Below are 22,804 nucleotides of genomic sequence, written 5' to 3'. Positions count from 1 at the left end.
GGACTGGCTCTCCCAAGGCCGTCAGTAGTTCCAATGGAATGTTGTCTACTCTGGGGGCCTTGTTTCAACTCAGGTCTTTCAGTGCTCTGTCAAACTCTTCATGCAGTATCGTATCTCCCATTTCATTTTCATCTACATCCTCTTCCATTTTCAAAATATTGTCCTCAAGTACATCGCCATTGTATAGACCCTCTATATGCTCCTTCCACCTTTCTGCTTTCCCTTCTTTGCTTAGAACTGGGTTTCCATCTGAGCTCTTGATGTTCATACAAGTGGTTCTCTTATCTCCAAAGGTCTCTTTAACTTTCCTGTAGGAAGTATCTATCTTACCCCTAGTGAGGTAAGCCTCTACATCCTTACATTTGTCCTCTAGCCATCCCTGCTTAGCCATTTTGCTCTTCCTGTCGATCTCATTTTTGAGACGTTTGTATTCCTTTTTGCCTGCTTCATTTACTGCATTTTTATATTTTCTCCTTTCATCAATTAAATTCAATATTTCTTTTGTTACCCAAGGATTTCTACTAGCCCTCGTCTTTTTACCTACTTGATCCTCTGCTGCCTTCACTACTTCATCCCTCAAAGCTACCCATACTTTTTCTACTTTATTTCTTTCCCCCATTCCTGTCAATTGTTCCCTTATGCTCTCCTTGAAACTCTGTACAACCTCTGGTTCTTTCAGTTTATCCAGGTCCCATCTCCTTAAATTCCCACCTTTTTGCAGTTTCTTCAGTTTTAATCTACAGTTCATAAACAATAGATTGTGGTCAGAGTCCACATCTGCCCCTGGAAATGTCTTACAATTTAAAACCTGGTTCCTAAAACTCCGTCTTACCATTATATAATCTATCTGAAACTTGTCAGTATCTCCAGGCTTCTTCCATGTATACAGCCTTCTTTTATGATTCTTGAACCAAGTGTTAGCTATGATTAAGTTATGCTCTGTGCAAAATTCTACCAGGCGGCTTCCTCTTTCATTTCTTAGCTCGAATCCATATTCACCTACTACGTTTCCTTCTCTCCCTTTTCCTACTACCGAATTCCAGTCACCCATGACTAATAAATTTTCGTCACCCTTCACTATCTGAATAATTTCTTTTATTTCATCATACATTTCTTCAATTTCTTCACCATCTGCAGAGCTAGTTGGCATATAAACTTGTACTACTGTGGTAGGTGTGGGCTTCGTATCTATCTTGGCCACAATAATGTGTTCACTATGCTGTTTGTAGTAGCTTACCCACATTCCTATCTTCCTATTCATTATTAAACCTACTCCTGCATTACCCCTATTTGATTTTGTGTTTATAACCCTGTATTCACCTGACCAGAAGTCTTGTTCCTCCTGCCACCGAACTTCACTAATTCCCACTATATCTAACTTTAACCTATCCATTTCCCTTTTTAAATTTTCTAACCTACCTACCTGCCTGATTAAGTGATCTGACATTCCATGCTCTGATCCGTAGAACGCCAGTTTTCTTTCACCTGATAACGACATCCTCTTGAGTAGTCCCCGCCCTGATATCCGAATGGGGGACTATTTTACCTCTGGAATATTTTACCCAAGAGGATGCCATCATCATTTAATCATACAGTAAAGCTGCATGCCCTCGGGAAAAATTACGGTCGTAGTTTCCCCTTGCTTTCAGCCGTTCGCAGTACCAGCACAGCAAGACCATTTTGGTTATTGTTACAAGGCCAGATCAGTTAATCATCCAGACTGTTGCCCTTGCAATTACTGAAAAGGCTGCTGCCCCTCTTCAGGAACCACACGTTTGTCTGGCCTCACAACAGATACCCCTCCGTTGTGGTTGCACCTATGGTACGGCCATCTGTATCGCTGAGGCACGCAAGCCTCCCCACCAATGGCAAGGTCCGTGGTTCATGGGGGGAAATGCAGGACAATCCTACAATGTAGCGCATTCAATTACTGATTTAACAATTCAATATTTTAGGGAAAGCTTGCAACAGTTAGACCAGGATGAGGTATACAGGGAACAGGATGCTAATTTAAAATTTAGCCTATTTTGTGATAGTTTTGTGAGTATATTTTAAAACAGTTTCTCCAAAAAACAGTGAAATATAATTGTAAGAAACCATGTAAGCCATGGCTTACTAAAGGGATAAAAATATCTTGTGAACAGAAAAGGGAAACGTATCTCATAGCTAGGAGGAGTAATGATCCCAAAACAGTGAAACATTATAAAAACTACTGCACTGTATTAAGAAAAGTTATTTAAAAGTCCAGAAGTATGTGCATTATGTCAGAGATTAGCACATCTGATAATAAAGTTAAAACAATTTGGAATATTGTTCAAAGGGAAACAGGGCAACTGAGAGCACAGGAAGACTATATTTCTATCAAACACACTGAAAAGTTTGTTAACAAGAAGTCAGAAGTAGAAAACATTTTTATTTATTTACATTTTATGGCCTTCTTTGGACCACTTTAGCCAACTTTATACAAAGAATTTTTCAGTTTCCTGTCAGCCCAGTACTTCTTCATTCTCTCAGATCTCATCCTTTTTTCTTTATCAGAAATCACTCTTCCTATTGCCTGTTTGTTGATTCTTGTTTGCAGTCTGGTTTGTTTGTATGTGAGTTTCCTGATTTTGTCAGTTTTGTTTCTTAGGTCTTCCAATGTATCTGTAGCTCATCCATATCTTCCTTGATTTTTGCAATCCACTTAATGCTGCACTTACTATTCCACAATTTTTCTATTATTCTCCTGATGATCCTGTTCTCAGGTGTTCTGATTAGATGTCTGAAGAATGAAATGCATTTCTTCCTGATTGTACTCATTACTGGTTCTATTTCATTGTAGACTGTTTCATTTGTAGCTACTCTCCAGAGTCCATCTTTCTAGTATGATTTATCGATGCATGTTCTGATGATTCTTCTCTCTATTCTGAGTATTTTGTCTATTTGTGCAGTGTTAGTTGTTTTGAAGATGGTTTCACTTGCATACGTTATTTCTGGTTGAGTGACTGTTTTGTAGTGTTTTAATTTTGTTGCTATTGACAGGCTCTTTTTGTTGTAGGTGTTCTTGGTGATATATTGTGCTCTAGTCAGTTTGTTTATTCTGTTACTCCATGTTGGCTTTTCATTGAGGTTATATGTTATGATTTCTCCCAGATATTTAAATTTATCAACAATTTTCATTTCTTGGTTTCCTAAGGCAATTTTGTTTATGAGTGGTGGGTAAGTTAACATGATGACTGTTTTTTAAAATGATGTTCCAAGACGAATTTTCTGTGCTATTTCCTGTAGTGAGATAACTTGTTGTTTGGTTTCATGAATACTGATGGACAAGAGAGCAAGGTCATCAGCAAATCCTCCACAATTTAAACTTATGTTGTCTTTGGGTCTCCCAGTTTGGATGTTCTTTGGGTTAATCTTGTACCATTCCCTCATTATGTATTCTAAAGCACAGTTGAACAGCAGAGGGGCAACCAATCTCCTTGTATTAAACCTGTTTTTATGATGAATGGCTCAGAGAGTTCCCCCCCTGAACTTGATTTTTGATACAGCGTTGGTTAAGGTGAGTTCTATCAATATGATTAATTTTGAATGGAGCCCAAAATTTCTTAAGATATTTAACACTGAATGTCTATGGATACAGTCATATGCTTTTTTAAAGCCCACAAGAGGTTTATTTCATTTCTTGTAATATGATATGGCTAATTTTAAAGTGATGATCTGTTCTGCACAGCTTCTCCAAGGTTTGAAGACCCAAAATATGATGCCATATGAAAGCAGTGAATGAAAATACGAATAGTAGGCCAATTTACTTACATGTTTATCACCAAAATTTGTAATAATCATTTTTAACTGTTGTAGAGAGCATAGGATCCAGCTATCCATTAGAAAATGCAAGGCAGTATATGGAAGAGGCAGTACCTACGCAAGTTGATAAAACTGAAATTCAACCCACCTTTCCTACTGAAATGAGGAAAATAATAAATTCATACAAAAGTAAAAGCTCACATGTAATTGAAAGCATTTCCAACAGAGTACTAAAAGCTTGTTCCCAACAGATAAGTAGGGTTCTCAGCCACATATGTAGTGGCTCACTGAAATAGGGCATTTTTCCAAATAAACTGAAATACGCTATTGTTAAACCATTGCACAAAAAAGGGGATAGATCTGATGCTAACAGCTACTGCCCAATCTCACTTCTGACAGATTTATCCCAAATTCTTGAAAAGGTAATGTATTCAAGAGTAGCATCACATATTTGTAAAAATGAAGTACTAACAAAATGTCAATTTGATTTTCAGAAAGGCTTTTCAACAGAAAATGCTATTTATGCTTTCACTGATCAAATATTAAATGCATTAAATAACTGAACATCACCTATTGGGATATTTTGTGATCCCTCAAAGGCCTTTGATTGTGTGAATCATGAAATTCTTCTAGATAAGTTTAAGTATTGTGGTATGAGTGGGACAGTGCACAAATGGTTTAATTCTTACTTAACTGGAAGATTGCAGAAGGTTGAAATTAACAGTACAGATAGTCTGCAAAAACCAGCAGAGTCCTCTAACTGGGGAGGTATCAAGAATGATGTCCCACAGGGTTTAGTCTTGGGTGCCTTATTGTTCTTAATATATATTAACAACTTGCCACTCTACATTCATGAAGATGCAAAGCTAGTTCTTTTTGCTGATGATACAAGTATAGTAATCACACTCAACAAGCAAGAAACAGCTGAGGAAATTGCAAAAATTTCAGAAAATTATTAAGTGGTTCTCTGCAAACGGACTCTCACTAAATGTTGAGAAAACGCAGTTTATACAATTCTGTAGTGTAAATGGCATTATACCATTGATAAATATAGACCATGAATGGAAGTCTGGGGCTAAGAAAGAATACTCAAAATTTCTGGATGTGTGCATTGATGAGAAACTGCATTAGAAGAAACACATCGATGATCTGCTGAAACGGTTAGGTTCAGCTACTTATGCTATTAGGATTATTGCAAATTTTGGTGATAAACATGTACGTAAATTAGCCTGCTATGCTTATTTTCATTTACTGCTTTCATATGGCATTTTGGGACAATTCATCATTAAGAGAGAATGTTGTGTCTGTGTATGTGCGAATGGATATATGTGTGTGTGCGCGAGTGTATACCTGTCCTTTTTTCCCCTTAAGGTAAGTCTTTCCGCTCCCGGGATTGGAATGAATCCTTACCCTCTCCCTTAAAACCCACATCCTTTCGTCTTTCCCTCTCCTTCCCTCTTTCCTGATGAAGCAACTGTTTGTTGCGAAAGCTTGAATTTTGTGTGTATGTTTGTGTGTCTATCGACCTGCCAGCGCTTTTGTTTAGTAAGTCTCATATATATATATATATATATATATATATATATATATATATATATATATAAAAATCAAAGAAGATGTGACTTACCGAACGAAAGCGCTGGCAGGTTGATAGACACACAAAAAAAAACACAAACATACACACAAAATTCTAGCTTTCGCAACCAACGGCTGCTTCATCAGGAAAGAGGGAAGGAGAGGGAATGATGAAAGGATGTGGGTTTTAAGGGAGAGGGTAAGGAGTCATTCAAATCCCGGGAGCGGAAAGACTTACCTTAGGGGGAAAAAAGAACAGGTATACACTCGCACACACACACATATCCATCCGCACATGCACAGACAAAAGCTGACATTTGTAAAGGCAAAGAGTTTGGGTAGAGATGTCAGTCGAGGCGGAAGTACAGAGGCAAAGATGTTGTTGAAAGACAGGTGAGGTATGAGCGGCGGCAAATTGAAATTAGCAGAGATAGAGGCCTCGCGGATAACGAGAAGAGAGGATATACTGAAGGGCAAGTTCCCATCTCTGGAGTTCTGACAGGTTGGTGTTAGTGGGAAGTATCCAGATAACCCGGACGGTGTAACACTGTGCAAAGATGTGCTGGCCGTGCACCAAGGCATGTTTAGCCACAGGGTGATCCTCATTACCAACAAACAGTCTGCCTGTGTCCATTCATGCGAATGGACAGTTTGTTGCTGGTCATTCCCACATAGAAAGCTTCACAGTGCAGGCAGGTCAGTTGGTAAATCATGTGGCTCTGCCTTTGATCATGTACACCTTCTGGGTTACAGGACTGGAGTAGGTGGTGGTGGGAGGTTGCATGGGACAGGTTTTACGCCGGGGGCGGTTACAAGGGTAGGAGCCAGAGGGTAGGGAAGGTGGTTTGGGGATTTCATAGGGATGAACTAAGAGGTTACAAAGGTTAGGTGGACGGCGGAAAGACACTCTTGGTGGAGTGGAGAGGATTTCATGAAGGACAGATCTCATTTCAGGGCAGGATTTGAGGAAGTTGTATCCCTGCTGGAGAGCCACATTCAGAGTCTGATCCAGTCCCGGAAAGTATCCTGTCACAAGTGGGGCACTTTTAGGGTGGTTCTGTGGGAGGTTCTGGGATTGAAGGGATGAGGAAGTGGCTCTGGTTATTTGCTTCTGTACCAGGTCGGGAGGGTAGTTGCGGGATGCGAAAGCTGTTTTCAGGTTGTTGGTGTAATGGTTCAGGGATTCCAGACTGGAGCAGATTCGTTTGCCATGAAGACATAGGCTGTAGGGAAGGGACCGTTTGATGTGGAATGGGTGGCAGCTGTCATAATGGAGATACTGTTGCTTGTTGGTGGGTTTGATGTGGACGGACGTGTGAAGCTGGCCATTGGACAGGTGGAGGTCAATGTCAAGGAAAGTGGCATGGGAGTTGGAGTAGGACCAGATGAATCTGATGGAACCAAAGGAGTTGAGGTTGGAGAGGAAATTCTGGAGTTCTTCTTCACTGTGAGTCCAAATCATGAAGATGTCATCAATAAATCTGTACCAAACTTTGGGTTGGCAGGCCTGGGTAACCAAGAAGGCTTCCTCTAAGCAACCCATGAATAGGTTGGCATACGAGGGGGCCATCCTGGTACCCATGGCTGTTTCCTTTAATTGTTGGTATGTCTGGCCTTCGAAAGTGAAGAAGTTATGGGTCAGGATGAAGCTGGTTAAGGTAATGAGGAAAGATGTTTTAGGTAGGGTGGCAGGTGATCAGCGTGAAAGGAAGTGCTCCATCGCAGTGAGGCCCTGGGCATGCAGAATATTTGTGTATAAGGAAGTGGCATCAATGGTTACAAGGATGGTTTCCGGGGATAACAGACTGGGTAAGGATTCCAGGCATTCGAGAAAGTGGTTGGTGTCTTTGATGAAGGATGGGAGACTGCATGTAATGGGTTGAAGGTGTTGATCTACGTAGGCAGAGATATGTTCTGTGGGGGCTTGGTAACCAGCTACAATGGGACGGGCGGGATGATTGGGTTTGTGAATTTTAGGAAGAAGGTGGAAGGTAGGGGTGAGGGGTGTCGGTGGGGTCAGGAGGTTGATGGAGTCAGGTGAAAGGTTTTGTAGGGGGCCTAAGGTTCTGAGGTTCTGAGGATTCCTTGAAGCTCTGCCTGGACATCAGGAATGGGATTACCTTGGCAAACTTTGTATGTGGTGTTGTCTGAAAGCTGACGCAGTCCCTCAGCCACATACTCCCGACGATCAAGTACCACGGTCGTGGAACCCTTGTCCGCCGGAAGAATGACGATGGATCGGTCAGCCTTCAGATCACGGATAGCCTGGGCTTCAGCAGTGGTGATGTTGGGAGTAGGATTAAGGTATATATATATATATATATATATATATATATATATATATATATATATATATATATATTCACTTATGAAATTTGTCATTAATAACCCATCCCAATTCAAAAATAACAGCGGAGTGCATAGCTACAGCACTAGAAGAAAGGATGATCTTCACTATTCTGGATTAAATCTCACTTTGGCACAGAAAGGAATTTTTGAATGACAACGCCTTCTACTCAAGAGATGAATTCTTAGAGATGAAGTAGTAACTGTAAAAAAATAAATAAATAAAAATAAAAAAATTATTTTGTGTGAAGAAAACTTATTTTAAAGTGGCAGATTCCACATCATTACGAAATGTCGTAGGCATGGTCTATGGAACAACGATTAATGTGTGTGTGTGTGTGTGTGTGTGTGTGTGTGTGTGTGTGTGTGTGTGTGTGTGTGTGTGTGTGTGTGCGCGCGCGCACGTTTGTTTGTGCTTGTGTGAGAGGTGAATAATATCCAGCAGTATTTTTCATTGTGCCTCTGGCACTAAACACCACTTTGATCTGGTAATTGTATCCTTTCATATTGTTGTTATTCCATCCAGGATTTTCCATTGGTTGAATGTGTACCGTATTAGAACTGTAAGAGATTTCATTCAAACATTTAGCAGTGTTCTCTGTCTTGTTTATATGCCTACCAACAACTGCCTAATTATATGGTGAGTTGTTACCATTTCTCCTTCCAATTTATATTCAAGAAAATTTTATAGTGTTTGTGAGTTGCATAAGATGTTGTAGAAAAACAATAAGGTGTCAAATAGTATGAGTAAATGTAGAGCAGATAACAAACCTGAACAGCTAATGACATATAAATCTGGTACCACTTTCTGAATCTTGCTAATGCTTCTCTATTTTCTTCTTGCTTTATCCAGATCTCCTTATAATAATCACCCAGGAGTTTGTACTTCAATATGCGGAACTGAAGAAGTAGGTTACTATAAAACAGCTGAAAATAAAAAAAATGTTTTCAGCAGAGAAGGAAAGAACACAACATTAAAAAATGTACATGATTTTTAAATTTAACCATTTGTATACAATAACATCTTCCAAAGAGGAATGTCTGCTTCAGTTAAAAGCTAACACTTCATTCAGATGTTAGATACATTAATTTTAGATCAGCTGAAGTTATAACAAAAGGATATATGTTTTCATCTCTCACTGTATTTATTGAGAAATGTGCATCTGTTCTCTAAATATTAATAAATTTAAAAGGGATATATGTTTTCATCTCTCACTGTATTTATTGAGAAATGTGCATCTGTTCTCTAAATATTAATAAATTTAAAAGCTTCTTGTCTTCTTGTCTGAACTGATTATCATCCTGTTTCACTTTCAGAGAAGGCTACACTCCAGACAAGTACCTTCAGAAAAGACATCCTAATACTTAAGTTTATATCAAAAAATTCCTCTTTTTCAGAAATACTTTCCTTATTATAGCCAGTCTACATTTTATATCCCCCTTATTTTGCTCCCCAAATAGCAGGACTCATTTACTACTTCTGGTGACTCATTTTCTAATCTACTCCCACTACATTTCCTAGTTTAATTCAAGTACATTCAATTACCCTTGTCTTACTTTTATTGATGGTCATCTTATAATATGTTTTCTGGACACTATTCACTTCATTCAACTGCTCTTCCAAGTCCTTGCTGTCTCTGACAGAATTACGATGTCATTGACAAACCTTGAAGTTTTTACTTCTTCTCTCAAATTTTATTTCCTTCTCTAAACTTTCCTTTAGTTTTGTTTACCTTATTAAGTTTCACAGGGAATAGACCACAACCTCTCTCCACTGTAGCATTCTGATCATGTTCTCTGAGTCTTATAGCTGCAGTTTCGTTTCTGTATAAGTTTGTAGGTCTTCTGTGCAGGAAATGTACTGAATGAAACACTAACACCATGAGGTACAGATATACATGTTTTATTACTATCACAAGTACTACAGAAACACATTTATACAACATAGAAGTCAGCAACAGACTAACTCATTCCAGAGGGAGTACACCTACCTTCACACATTGCAAAAGAACAAAGGTGTTATTACTGTCAATGACCATACTTTATGGCATATTCCACATCTCCAATGGGTGGCGTCCCCATGGAGGCCTTCCTCCTAGTAGTGCAGAGCACCAAAGGAGGAGGTGTATCTTCTTTCCCTAGTTGAAGATGTAATCACCAACGTGTGGTGATGTTTGATGGGTGTGGCCATAAGAGGATCATGGAGTGACATCCAGAGGGATGTGAGGAAAATTGGCCAGGGGTTTTAATGGCAGTTGCTAGATGTTTCCAAAGAGGTATATGTAAGATAAAAAAGGAAGCAATGCACTGTAGCAGAGATGCTGTTAGATGAGAGAGATGTAACTGTCACTTCTTTTTTAAGTCAACAAAAAGAGTGGAACCTGTAATTTGTCTGGATGAAGAGAGTACGTGAACATTTTGGTGCTCTTCCTATTGTTACAGTTTTGTTAATAAATCAAAGTTAAATGTCATAAAACATTTCTAATTCAAAACTTCAATTCATTATCCAGTCAGTAAAAAAAAAAAAAAAAAAAAAAAAAAAAAAAAAAAAAAAAAAAAAAAAAAAAAAAAAAAATAAATGCTTATAATACAAGGTGTTGCATGCAGCAGCTCTACTTGGCAAGGCATTTTGGATTGCCACTGTGTGTAGACAGTTTAACATGAAGTGTGGGCATCCTGAGCATGGTATCACCTTTAGGATCCAAGCAGGTTTAAGACTGAGCACCGATACTGTTATGGGTTTCTCATGGAGAAGTATGTCAAAGGTGTTGTCTCCTCTCTGCAGGACCTTGTCGGGACTGGAGTATGGAGGCTGGGCAGACACCCATATGATGTCATCGTGCATTACGATAAACTCACAATTTGCCAGGGCCTTGTGTATGAAGAGCTTGGAGGATCTGTGAGGTTGTGGCAGTGGCGTTCTAATGCATAAAATGTGCTGTTTCACTTGCCTGATTAGGTCTGTCAGCTCCTTCAAGTCCAACAGTTCTGTGGGTTTGATTAACTCGTCTGGAGGGTTCAGTGGATTGCCGTACAAGATCTCAGCTAATGATGTCTGCAGGTCCTCCTTAAAAGCCCAATGTACACCCAAAAACACCCATGGTTGGGATTGTGTCCACTGAACCTCATGACATAGTGCTGCTTTTAACGCATAGTGCCATTATCCTAACAGTCCATTGCTCTGTGGGTAGTAGTCACTGGTGCAGTAACATTTAACCCTGCAAAGGTTGCACAACTCCAAGAACAGGGCTGACTTAAACTGGTAGCCTTGCTGATGGTAGCCAGACATCTGAAGTGCAAAATCCATAACTGCACAAACATCCTCACTGAGGTCGCTGCAGTAATGTCTGTTAGGGACACTGCTTCAAACCACTATGTAACATGGTCAACTATGGAAAGTACATATCTGTTGCAACTGACTGATACCAGGCCAGCAGATCCAGATTCACATGTTGCAGCCTACCTGCAGAGTGTCATACTGTGTGAGAGAGAGGCTGGCATGGCAGCCCATTTTGCAGCACCGCCATGCTTTGTAAGCCTGTGTCCATTGTCTGCAATTTCATTTCAAATATACCTAGACAAAACGATCAGTGAGTGCCTTGGTAGAAGATTGTGTCCCAGGGTGTGACAAGGAGTGAAGGCTGTCAAAGAAGTGTTTCTGCACTAGAAGTGGAACTAATTGGTGGATTCTGCCTTGTGACACATTGCATCAGATTGGTTTGTCCTAACTGGGAAGAGTGGGGCATTCAAATTTCAGGCTGGTTGACTCATCCCTCAAGAGTTTACAGATTTGTGGATCTTGTTCTTGTGCTGAGGTGAGAATTCCACAGTTAATGTTCATAGATAGCACAGCTGATGTGTGAGAGTTCAAAACTATGTTTTCAGCACTCTTGATGTGTTAGACATAGATGATGAACTGGCTGTCTTAGCCCAGGTGGCAGAAAAGTCTCAGAGGGCAGTTTTTACCTTGGTAACATATAGTTTTGCATGTGGTTAATTATCAGTATAAATTGTGAACAGCATGTCTTCTATGTCTGCTTTGAAATGCCTCACTGCCTCATACGTGGCTAGGGGCTCACGGTCAGAGGCAGACCATTTTCATTGTGATGAGTAAGCTGTACTGAAAAGAACTACAGTAGTTGCTGTTTCCCATTTCCAAGTTGTTGGAGAACCATCCCAACTGCTGCGTCACTACCATCAGCTGTGATGGACAAGGGGGTGTTTGTGGTGGTGTGAGTTAGGATGATCACCTGTTGCTGGCAGAGTTTGATGCTGTCAAATGCCTGCTGCATTTTCTTTGTTGATGTCAGAGATTGCTTGCCATGTTTGTTTCTACTTGCAAGAATGTCTGTAAGTGGCATCTGTATTGCTGCAGCTTGTGGCAAAAGTCTGTTATAGAAATTTAATGCTCCAATAAATCTCGATAGTTCCTGACAGTTGGACTATCAGGAAATGAATGTATTAGTTCAGTCAGTTCTATTGTACGTAAAACCCTGGACTGGTTGATGGAGTGGGCAAGGAATCTAACTTCTGTTTGTCTGAAATGGCATTTCTCTTTATTCATCATACACCATTTCAAAAACACTGTGGAGGTGCTCCTTTTATTCTTGTTGTGGCAGTGCAAGACCCTAAAGTTATCTAAACATGAGAAACAAAAAAAAGGGAACTGTAACATTATTTTGCCAACAAAATGTTGACATGTTCAGACAGAATTTTTTAAGCCACATGGCATGATTAAAATATCATACAACCTGATCAGTGTTATTGCTGGAGTTTTCGGTACATGTCACTCGACTTCAGGATATGAAGGTATGCTTTTTTGCAGTCTGTGACACTAAAAATAGTAGCATCAGCCAAGGTATGCACAAAATCCTCTATTGCTGGGAATGGAGTATCAATCAGGTATGATATGTGCAAGGATCAGTGGTCACCACATAGTATGACCCATCTTCTTTTGACACCAAGTGAACAGATGACGTCCATTAACTCTCTGGTGGTCTGAGTGTTTCTGTCTGTAACAGTCAGTCTATAACGTTTTCAGTTGCATGCAGTCCATCAGCCACCAGCCTTTATAATGGACTGGCAGTCCCAGCTTGGTATTTATTTGGTGTCCTGTGTCATGTTTCATCCCTTGCTGCATAGTTTATGCTCACTGCATGTGCGGGGCATGGGGAAAACATGTGTAAAGGTCATTCACTGAGATGACCCATGAATCCAGAGTGGTGTTTGTTGGCTGGTTGGAACATGTTGTCCCATGTTGCTGCTGATGCTTGTCACAGGTGTGCAAGATAAGCTTATGTGTTGACCAGTTCCCTTCCTAACGAACATAGTTCAACGTTCAAGTCAAGAGTTTTCTTTGAGCATTGCTATCCTTTCCTGCTTTGTCTCTTTTTACTTCTTGGTCACTGCTTGAAGGTCACATTCCACAGCCCATCGAGGGTGACTATTCTGAAGGGGGAGTCTATTTTGTGTTCGGGAGAGGGGCGAAGGAGGGTGGGGGGGCGGGGGGTGGTAGTGCCACATTTGGCATTTACATATGTCTGCCTGTGTCTGTATTGTGCGGATGGATATGTGTGTGTGTGTGGGCGAGTGTATACCTGTCCTTTTTTCCCCTCTAAGGTAAGTCTTTCCGCTCCCGGGATTGGAATGACTCCTTACCCTCTCCCTTAAAACCCACATCCTTTCGTCTTTCCCTCCCCTTCCCTCTTTCCTGATGAAGCAACCTTGCGTTGCGAAAGCTTGAAATTTGTGTGTGTGTTTGTGCGTTTTTTATTGTGTCTATCTACAAGTGCTTTCCCGCTTGGTAAGTCACAGCATCTTTGTTTTTATATATTTTTAAATAGTGTTCACACTTACATCATTCAGCTGGAACTGTTGCATATCAAGTCTCAACCATAAACATGGTGGCAGTATTCAAAATGTCTGCTGCTCTACCATGCTCCAAAGTGACTTGAGTAGTGATGTCAGTCTAGGCAGTCTCTGTGTCAGTTGTATTGGTTGTTTGTTTTGGTTGCTCAGAGTCTGGCCAATGCCAGTCTGTGTGCACTGTGGCAGACCTGGCATTGTATGAATTTTGTGCAGTGTCATGTCTAATGGCCAATGGTTTAAATGTTGCCTGTCTTGTCTGGGAAATGCAAGGGACACACGGGGCACGAGGAGGGAGGTGGGGGGGGGGGGGGATGCATGCACACTGTTAGCAAAGGTCATCCTGCAGAGCAACCTGTGGGTGTCACTGCAGACTGCCAGTGATACTGGGTACTGACACTCCACTACTGGTTTCCCTGAGAGTGTTCATGTCAAATGTGGGAAGAGATGAAAATGATAGAGAAAATCCATGCATAAAGAACAGTTCTCAAACATCAGTAACCAAAACTTGCCACATGGAAGTTCCATCATAATCAGAGGTCCACGAAGTGCATGACAGGTCCAAAAAGACTGGTATTGGTATTGCTTGTGGGAGTAGTTGGATGACCAGTGTTGTCAGCTCCATCGATGGGTTGTCCCTGGGGATGGTGCTTGCTTCTGACTCTGTGTTGATCAGGAAGTAATGATTCATAGAGTGGTCTAACACATCTAATCTATCTACTGCTGTCATGCAGAGATGGAGCAAAACTAGTTTGACCCATATGTCTGAGCAAATGTAAAAGGGTAGGGGTCTATCAATTGTCTGAAGTCGCGGTGGATAATGGCACCCCTTAGGGACATGACAGCAAGGGTCAGGAAGGAACATCAGGTGCACTCAGTGTGTGTTCCTGGGGGCCTCGTTCAGTATGCTGAAGAGGCTACTGCAGCAGCCATTGAGGGAAGAGGGTACAGCCAGCTGCAGATTGTGGTGCACATTGGAAGAAACTGTGGTGTCACCGCCAGACACCACACTTGCTAGGTGGTACCCTTTAAATCAGCCACAGTCCGTTAGTATACGTTGGACTCGCGTGTCACCACTATCAGTGATTGCAGACCGAGCGCCGCCACACGGCAGGTCTAGAGAAACTTCCTAGCACTCGCCCCAGTTGTACAACCGACTTTGCTAGCGATGGTTCACTGACAAAATACGCTCTCATTTGCCAAGACGATAGTTTAACATAGCCTTCAGCTACATCATTTGCTACGACCTAGCAAGGCGCCAGTACCAGTTACTATTGATACTGTAATCGTACCTCACGCCAGCCTGCGTGAGCTAAAACACGTGCCTTTCGGCTTCCTCTTGTAACCCGGTGTTGGCTCTCCTGCCAACCCACAACATTTGGTGATGAGGCCATACTGCGTTCTTAGCTATACTGCCCTGATTTACTTGTGTAATGGCTTTGCCACAATCTCCAGATATACTGTCCGAATTTTATCGCTTACAGAATCAGCAGACGCAGGCCTTACTTGATGCCCTTGGACAGCTTGTCCAGGGTCAACGTGCGATGCAAAACGATGCGGCAGCCGCCGCTCCACCGCTAACGCAGCCACAACATGCTGTTGCACCAACTTTTCGACCTTTTGATGCTGCACTGGAAAGCTGGACGGAGTGGTCACGCCAATTTGGATTCCATCTCGCCGCCTACAGAATTCAAGGTAACGAGCGGCAGCCTTTTTTGTTGTCCTCCGTAGGGGTGAACACGTACCGTGTGATAGTCAAATTATTTCCCCCAACGTGACGTAGCAACTCTGTCCTACAACGAAATTTTGTCTGCATTAGATGCATATTTCAAAGAATCCGTCAATGTAGTTGCGAAAAGGTATACCTTCTTTCGTACAAAACGTACGGCAGGTCAGACTAATCAGGAGTGGGTTATAACCTTGCAAGGCCTTACTAGGGATTGTGCTTTTGAGTGTCAATGTGGACTCCCTTATTCAGATACTATGGTACATGATGCAATTGCACAGAACAATTCTGATGTTCGTATAAGGGAACAGATTTTGAAACTAGTCAATCCCTCCCTTCAACAAGTGATAGACATATTGGATCGGCAGGACACACTTGACTTTGCTCAGGAATCATTTGCAACTTCGCCACCCATGCGTCAGGTTAACCGGCCCGCCGGGCGAGCTGCACGGAGCAGTAAACAGTCCCCGCGCCCGGCCGTGCAGCTGCCACCAGGCTCTCAGCCACGTGTACCACACCGGCAAGCAAATGCAGTGCTAAAATCATGCCCACAGTGTGCTACTAGACATTCGCGCGAGAATTGCCCATCACGCCAGGCTATTTGCTTTTTCTGTAATAAAAAAGGACATGTTCAGAGTGTTTGCCAGAAAAAGCTCAGATCGGACACTCACAACCATTCCAGGCCCTTTGCTTCGCGCCGAATTCGAATCAAGAATACTCGGGCACGTGAAACTTCGCCCATAGAAATTCATGTAGTTCATTCCACTCCGCCCGGTGCCACTCTCTCTAACAGTGACTCTGTTCATCTCACAAATAGTGTACATCGACATCGTCGGAAATCCTGCCAAGTCGCAAGTGATTATGTACCAGTGTCAGTTCACGTTGCACGAGACAGTCGCTCTTGTCGTCAACAGGACAATAAACTTTTTGTAGACTTGGACATTAACGGCAAAGTGATACCATTCCAGCTCGATAACGGAGCTGAAGTTTCACTAATCAATTAAGACACTTACAAACTGCTGGGCACACCTCCGTTGCGTGCTGCAAATGTTAAGTTAACTACCTACTCAGGTCATGAGATCCCTGTATTAGGACAGTGTAGCCTTCTTGCAACATACAAAGGACAAACAAAGCTTGTGTCATTTTACGTCCTTCGTCCTTCTTCTGCAGTGAACTTGTTTGGTTTGGATTTATTTCAGTTGTTTAACTTGTCTATAGTAAATCAGGTCCTATCAGTGAACCAGACTGTGCCTTCCGACAGTGTTTCTCGTCTATGTGACGAATTTACAGACATTTTTGCACCGGGCCTCGGTTGCACTAAGAACTAACAAGCACATTTAGAACTGAAAGTAAACGCGCAACCGAAATTTTTCAGAGTGCGCAATGATCCCCACGCATTGCGTGATGAGGTCGCAAAAACATTACACAATTTAGAATCACAAGGTGTAATTGAACGTGTGCAGGCTTCTCTCTGGGCATCACCCTTAGTAATTTTGCCAAAACCTTCTGGGAAAATTGAGACTTTGTGTGGACTTCAAGGCAACAGTGAATCCACCACTAGTGATTGCAACTTTTCCTTTACCCTGCCCAGAAGATCTTTTTAACATACTGTGCCCGGGTAAATATTTTTCGAAGTTGGACCTAGCTGATGCGTACTTGCAAATACTGGTGGATGAAGAATCCCAGCGCGTTTTGGTGGTTAACACGCATCTTGGTTTGTATCGATAGAAACGACTGCCATTCGGGTGTGCATCCGCCCCTGCATTGTTTCAGCAATATCTACAAACTGTTTGTGCGTCGATCCCTACTGCAGCAAACTATCTGGACGATATTGTGATCTCCGGAAAGACGGAAGAAGAACATTTAGCCAATCTCAGAACATTATTTCAGGTCTTGCAACAAAATGGTCTTCGCTTGCCGAAGGACAAATGTGTGTTTTTTGCTCGGGACTTGCCCTACCTGGGACATGTACTCATTGCCCAAGGCATACATCCCAGTCCCGAGCACCTCCGTGCCATACAAGACTTGCCTTCGCCGCAGAATTTGAAGCAGCTACAGAGTGTGCTGGGAAAAATTAACTATTATCATCGCTATGTTCCCCATGCCTCTTCCATTTCAGCTCCGCTTCATCGCTTACGCCGTAAAGGTGTTCCGTTCGTCTGGACGACGGAATGCGAATGCGCCTTTCGCCAGTTGAAATCGGCGTTGCTTTCCAATACTTGCCTTACACCATTCGATCTCCGGAAGCCCCTTTTGTTGATGGTGGATGAATCGGATTTCGGGATCGGTGCTGTGCTTGCGCACAAAGATGGATCGCACGATCGCCCTATTGCCTTTGCATCCAAATTGCTCTCGTCGGTGCAAAGAAATTATTCACAGATCGAGAAAGAAGCATTGGCTCTCGTATTTGGTGTTACTAAGTTTCATGATTTCTTGTATGGTCGTCACTTTAGCATCATCACAGACCACAAACCTTTGACATCGCTTTTTCATCCAAACAAGCCTGTACCTCCACGTCCAGCGCAGAAATTCATTCGCTGGTCTATTTTCCTCTCGCAGTACCGCTACAATATCTTGTATTGGTCCACTGCTAAGCACGGAAACGCCGATGCGTTGTCCCGTTTGCCTGTTGCTGAGGATAGAGCATTCGATTCCTCCGAACTTGCTTGCATGTTCATTGATTCGGCAACCGATGATGTGGTCGAATCCTTTCCGATTGATTTTTGTCGTGTAGCTACTGCCACAGCTGCCGACCCTGTCCCTGCTACCATTCTGCGTTTTGTTGCTACGCAATGGCCCTTGTCAAAGTCACGGATCAGGGGTGTTTTGCTGTTGCGTTCTGATAATGATCAGTCCAGGCGACGTTGTCTACTATCGTCACTACCGAGGTTCACGGCGTTGTCTTGAAGGGCGCATTCTTCGCTGCCTCGGACGCGCTATGTATCTGGTTTTGGGGGCCTCTGGTGAGGTGCGCCGGCATCTCAACCAGCTGCGCCTCTGTCGTCGCATGGGATCTGCCGCTCGCCGTCTGCTTTCAGCGACGGTGCCATCCGGTCAGCGCCATGGGGACCCATCTACTGGCTCGCCTCAGCCCCTGGTGTTACCGCACTGCCTTCCATTTTGCCCCATGGCGACGTGCCGCTGCCACCGCCGCCGCCGCCTGTTCTCCTGCCGGCGACGCCCGCAGTGGAGGCGCCGCTGCAACTGCCGGGTGCCTCCCTGGGTCACATGCCGCCGATTGCTTCCCGTGACCAGTTGTCCTCCGACTTGGAACTCTTGCCCGCTCCGGACCATATGTCATCTTCGCCCGTCTGGTGCCCCGGCCCGATGGAGGTTGACCTTTCGGCCCCTCCTGTCTCTCTGCGGGCGCATACACTGCATGTTGGCGTGCCCCCTGGAGCAGGTTTTCAGGCATTTCCTAGCTCCCCGCGGTCTGAATGGCAGGGTGCGGGTGGCACAGCCTCGCCTGTTAGGCTGCCCACCTCGTTGCATACGTCAACATGGGGTCCTCCCCACGGCGAGCGGAAGCCTTATAACACAACCGTATGCCGATTTGCGGGGGAGGAATGTGGTGTCACCGCCAGACACCACACTTGCTAGGTGGTAGCCTTTAAATCGGCCGTGGTCTGTTAGTATACGTCGGACCCGCGTGTCGCCACTATCAGTGATTGCAGACTGAGCGCCGCCACACGGCAGGTCTGGAGAGACTTCCTAGCACTCGCCCCAGTTGTACAACTGACTTTGCTAGCGATGGTTCACTGACAAAATACGCTCTGATTTGCCGAGACGATAGTTTAACATAGCTTTCAGCTACATCATTTGCTACGAGCTAGCAAGGCGCCAGTACCAGTTACTATTGATACTGTAATCATACCTCATGCCAGCCTGTGTGAGCTAAAATGCGTGCCTTTCGGCTTCCTCTTGTAACCCAGTATTGGCTCTCCTGCCAACCCACAACACAAACAATGCCTATCATCTGGAATCCAAGATCTTACTTGGATCTTTCCAGGAACTGGCAGAGAAGATTGAGAAGACCAGCCTTGCATACAGAGTTTCAACAAAGCTCACAATTTGCAACACTGTCCCTAGAACTGATTGTCTCCTTCTGGTTCTGAGTTGAGCGGAAGGAAGTTTTGTTAGTGGTGGGCATGACAAGACATCCTGTAGAACAGTATTAGATGCCTTCTCTGAAAACTATCCAGAACAGATGCCTTGGAACTCCACTCATGAAGGAAATATATTATATCTAATTTCAATAAATAGATCTGAACTCTTTTAGGATGTCCACATTGAGACTGGTGTGAGTGACCATGAGGCAGTTGTGGCAACAATGATTGCCAAAGGTAGAACTAAAAGAAGTTTAAATATCTGATGTTCAATAAACCAGGTAAAAAAGTAGTAGAGTCATATCTCGGTGAGGAATTTGAAACTTTCAGCACAGGACAGAAGCATGTAGTGGAACTATTATGGCTCAAGTTCAAAAGAATAGTTGAAAATGCAGTGGATAGATAGGTATCCAGAAGAGCATGTCATAATGGGAGGGGCCCTCTGTGGTATACAGTCACAGAAAACACACTTCTAAAAAAACAAAAACTACTACGTAAGAGATGCAGAACAAAGCACAGGGCTGACTGAAATGCATTTGGCTATCAAGAGAGCAATGTGTGAAGCCTTCAATGACTACTGTAGCAGAATAGTGGCAAATGATATTTCACAAGACCCAAAGAAACTCTGGTTGTACATAAAGGTTGTTTGTACACCAAAGTTAGTGTCCACTGACTCACAAATGAGACAGGAAATGAAACTGAAGGTAGCAAAGTGAAAGCTGACGTGCTTAACCCAAATTTCAAATGTTCAAGTACAAAGAAAAACCCAGGACATTTTTGCCCCATTTAAATCCCCATACCACTGAAAAGGTAGCTGAGATCACTATTAGGGTCAGTACTGTTGAGAAACAGCTGAAATCATTAAAACTGGATGAAGCTACCGGGCCCAATGGAATCCCTTTCAGATCCTACATTGAATTTGTGGCTTAGTTAGTCCCTTTCATAATTATAATCTTATAGATCCCTTGAACAAATAACTGTTCTCAGTAGTGGAAGAAAGTATAGGTAACACATGACTACAAGAAGGGTAGCAGAAGTGATCCACAAAATTTCCATCCAATATCCTTGACAGTGATTTGTTGTAGGATCATAGTACATATCCTGGATTTAAAACTAATTAGATATCTCAAACAGGATGACCTCCTCCACGCCAACTAACATGGAATCCAAAAACATCCATCATGTGAAAACCAACTTACAATTTTCTCACAACATATTGGAAGCTATGAATCAAGGCAGCCTGGTATATGTGGTATTTCTTGATTTCCAAAAGGAATGTGGCTTAGTATCATACCTATGTGCACATATCTATGCACAAACAACCTTAACTGAGGCAACCAGCTCTGTCAGAGAGCATTTTACAAGACATGGACTGCACAGAAATCGGTTAGGCAAGAAAGTGCTGGCCAAAGAAATCCTCCAAGCAATAAAAGCGGTAGGGGTAGACATGCACAAAAAGCTTGGACTAACTGCAATAGGTTCATTGCCAATGACTAAACAAATAGAGAATGCACCAACAGCACATGAGGAAGAAACATCTCTGGCTACATCTCTAGAAGAAATTAGGCCTACACCAGCATCAGAATGGGAACCATCATTGTTACTGTTGGCATCATCAGGAGCAGTAGCAGAAAATGTATCAGTTACAGAAACACCTCCACAAACTGCAGCAGAAATTACACCAGCAACAATAACTACATACCCACCAAAAGCAGGGAAGATAACTACAGCAGAAAAAGTAGAATCAAGTGTTGAGGTAAGCGGAAAACAGTGCCTCCTCTCCGTCTACATGTTTTTTAGTGGAACACAGCAAGGCAAAGAAGCCCATAAAACAGGTAGTGTAAAAGATATTATAGCTCCTAACCAAACTGATCATTTTTTAAGGCAATAACAATCTGATCTTAAAATTTGCTACCTGAATACTCAAGGAGTAAAAGACAAAGAATTTATTGTAAATAATTTTGGACTAGAGAACAAAATTGATATTTATTGTCTGAGTGAACAGTGGGCAACAGAGAGTGAACTTACAGCTATAAAATTTGATAACTATAAAGTAGCAAATGGTTACCGCAGAAAAGTGCATAAAAGGGGTGGTGTGGCATTGGATACTAACCAGTCATTCATCCACTCCAATAATAGGTTGGATCTATACTATTTGTGTGATGAACAGAATTTTGAAGCCACTGGTATAATTAGTGACAATTTTAAGTTAGTGATAATAGCCTTATACAGATCACCTAAGGGTATCATTAGTGTATTTTTAGAAAAACTGGACATGCTGTTAGGTGTATTTAGAAAGACAAAATGGTTACATTATGACATTGTAATAGGTGGAGATTTGAATGCAGATTTTGATGTAACAACAGCCAAAGATAGCGTCACTGATCTCAAAAATCTAAGACAGTACAAAAATGGTTCAAATGGCTCTGAGCACTATGGGACTTAACATCTGAGGTCATCAGTCCCCTAGAACTACTTAAACATAAGGACATCACACACATCCATGCCTGAGGTAGGATTCGAATCTGCAACCACAGCGGTCACGCGGTTCCAGACTGAAGCGCCTAAGACAGTACAATCTGCACTTTAACAATAATAGACCCACAAGAGATAAAGCATGTCTTGACAATGTCTTTGTCAGTTTCAATAGTGCAGAAGAATCATGAGATGTGACAGTATTCCCATTCTCAGATCATGATTCTGTATCATTAAATTACATAAGCAGGTTCCGTGATGATAGGAGTAACATTAATAAGTCTGTCTGAAAAATGATAAAGTTGACAGGTTTTGTAAGTCCCTTACTAACAGAGACTGGTTTGGCCAATAGTCTGGTGACACAAATTATAGTCTATGTAAAGATCTGTCAGCAAAACTAATATTTGAAAGGTTTTTGAAAGCATTTTTGACACAATTTAATGACTGCATTCTGATAAAGAAATGCAAAGTAATCAACAAAGGCTCCAAAGGCAAGGGTATAAACACGTAAAAGCCAACTAACAAATCTGAAAAATCAAGTTATGTTGTTGGATAGTACACATCAAAATCTGAAGACCAACCATGCCAGATCAGCCTATGTACAATGTAGGAATAAGTACAAAAAAGCCATTGTGGAAGCCAAAAGAGCACACAGCTTCAGCAGTATTGAGAATTCCATGAATAAATGCAAAGCTGCATGGAAATTAATAAATACTGTTAATAAAGATGAAAGAAAAAAAATCAGTATATGCCCTCAGCAATTCAATGATTTCTTTATTGAATCAGTAGAAGAAGTAGGAAATGCTATCAGAAAACCTGTCATTAACTCATATGAGATTCTTTCAAAAAATGTCTGTAAACCACTAGCAAATACAAGTATGTTTACCTTCTCTAAAGTCCCACCTAGTCTCATCCCAAAAACCAT

General features: G+C 42.2%; 1 protein-coding gene across 1 annotated transcript in view; it reads right to left on the bottom strand.

Annotated features, from left to right (window-relative positions):
• LOC124620086 (leucine-rich repeat-containing protein 9-like) overlaps positions 1–22,804 on the bottom strand; it is a 176,427-nt gene that overhangs the window by 135,616 nt on the left and 18,007 nt on the right. The window contains exon 6 of the mRNA XM_047146755.1: positions 8,479–8,634. Within this exon, the coding sequence (XP_047002711.1) occupies positions 8,479–8,634 (156 nt within the window). The remainder of the gene's footprint in view (positions 1–8,478; positions 8,635–22,804) is intronic.

The sequence above is a fragment of the Schistocerca americana genome, chromosome 6 (genome assembly GCF_021461395.2).
Source record: "Schistocerca americana isolate TAMUIC-IGC-003095 chromosome 6, iqSchAmer2.1, whole genome shotgun sequence".
Classification (NCBI taxonomy): domain Eukaryota; kingdom Metazoa; phylum Arthropoda; class Insecta; order Orthoptera; family Acrididae; genus Schistocerca; species Schistocerca americana.
Note: the sequence above shows the minus strand (reverse complement) of the source record. Positions and strands in the feature narration are given on the sequence as shown.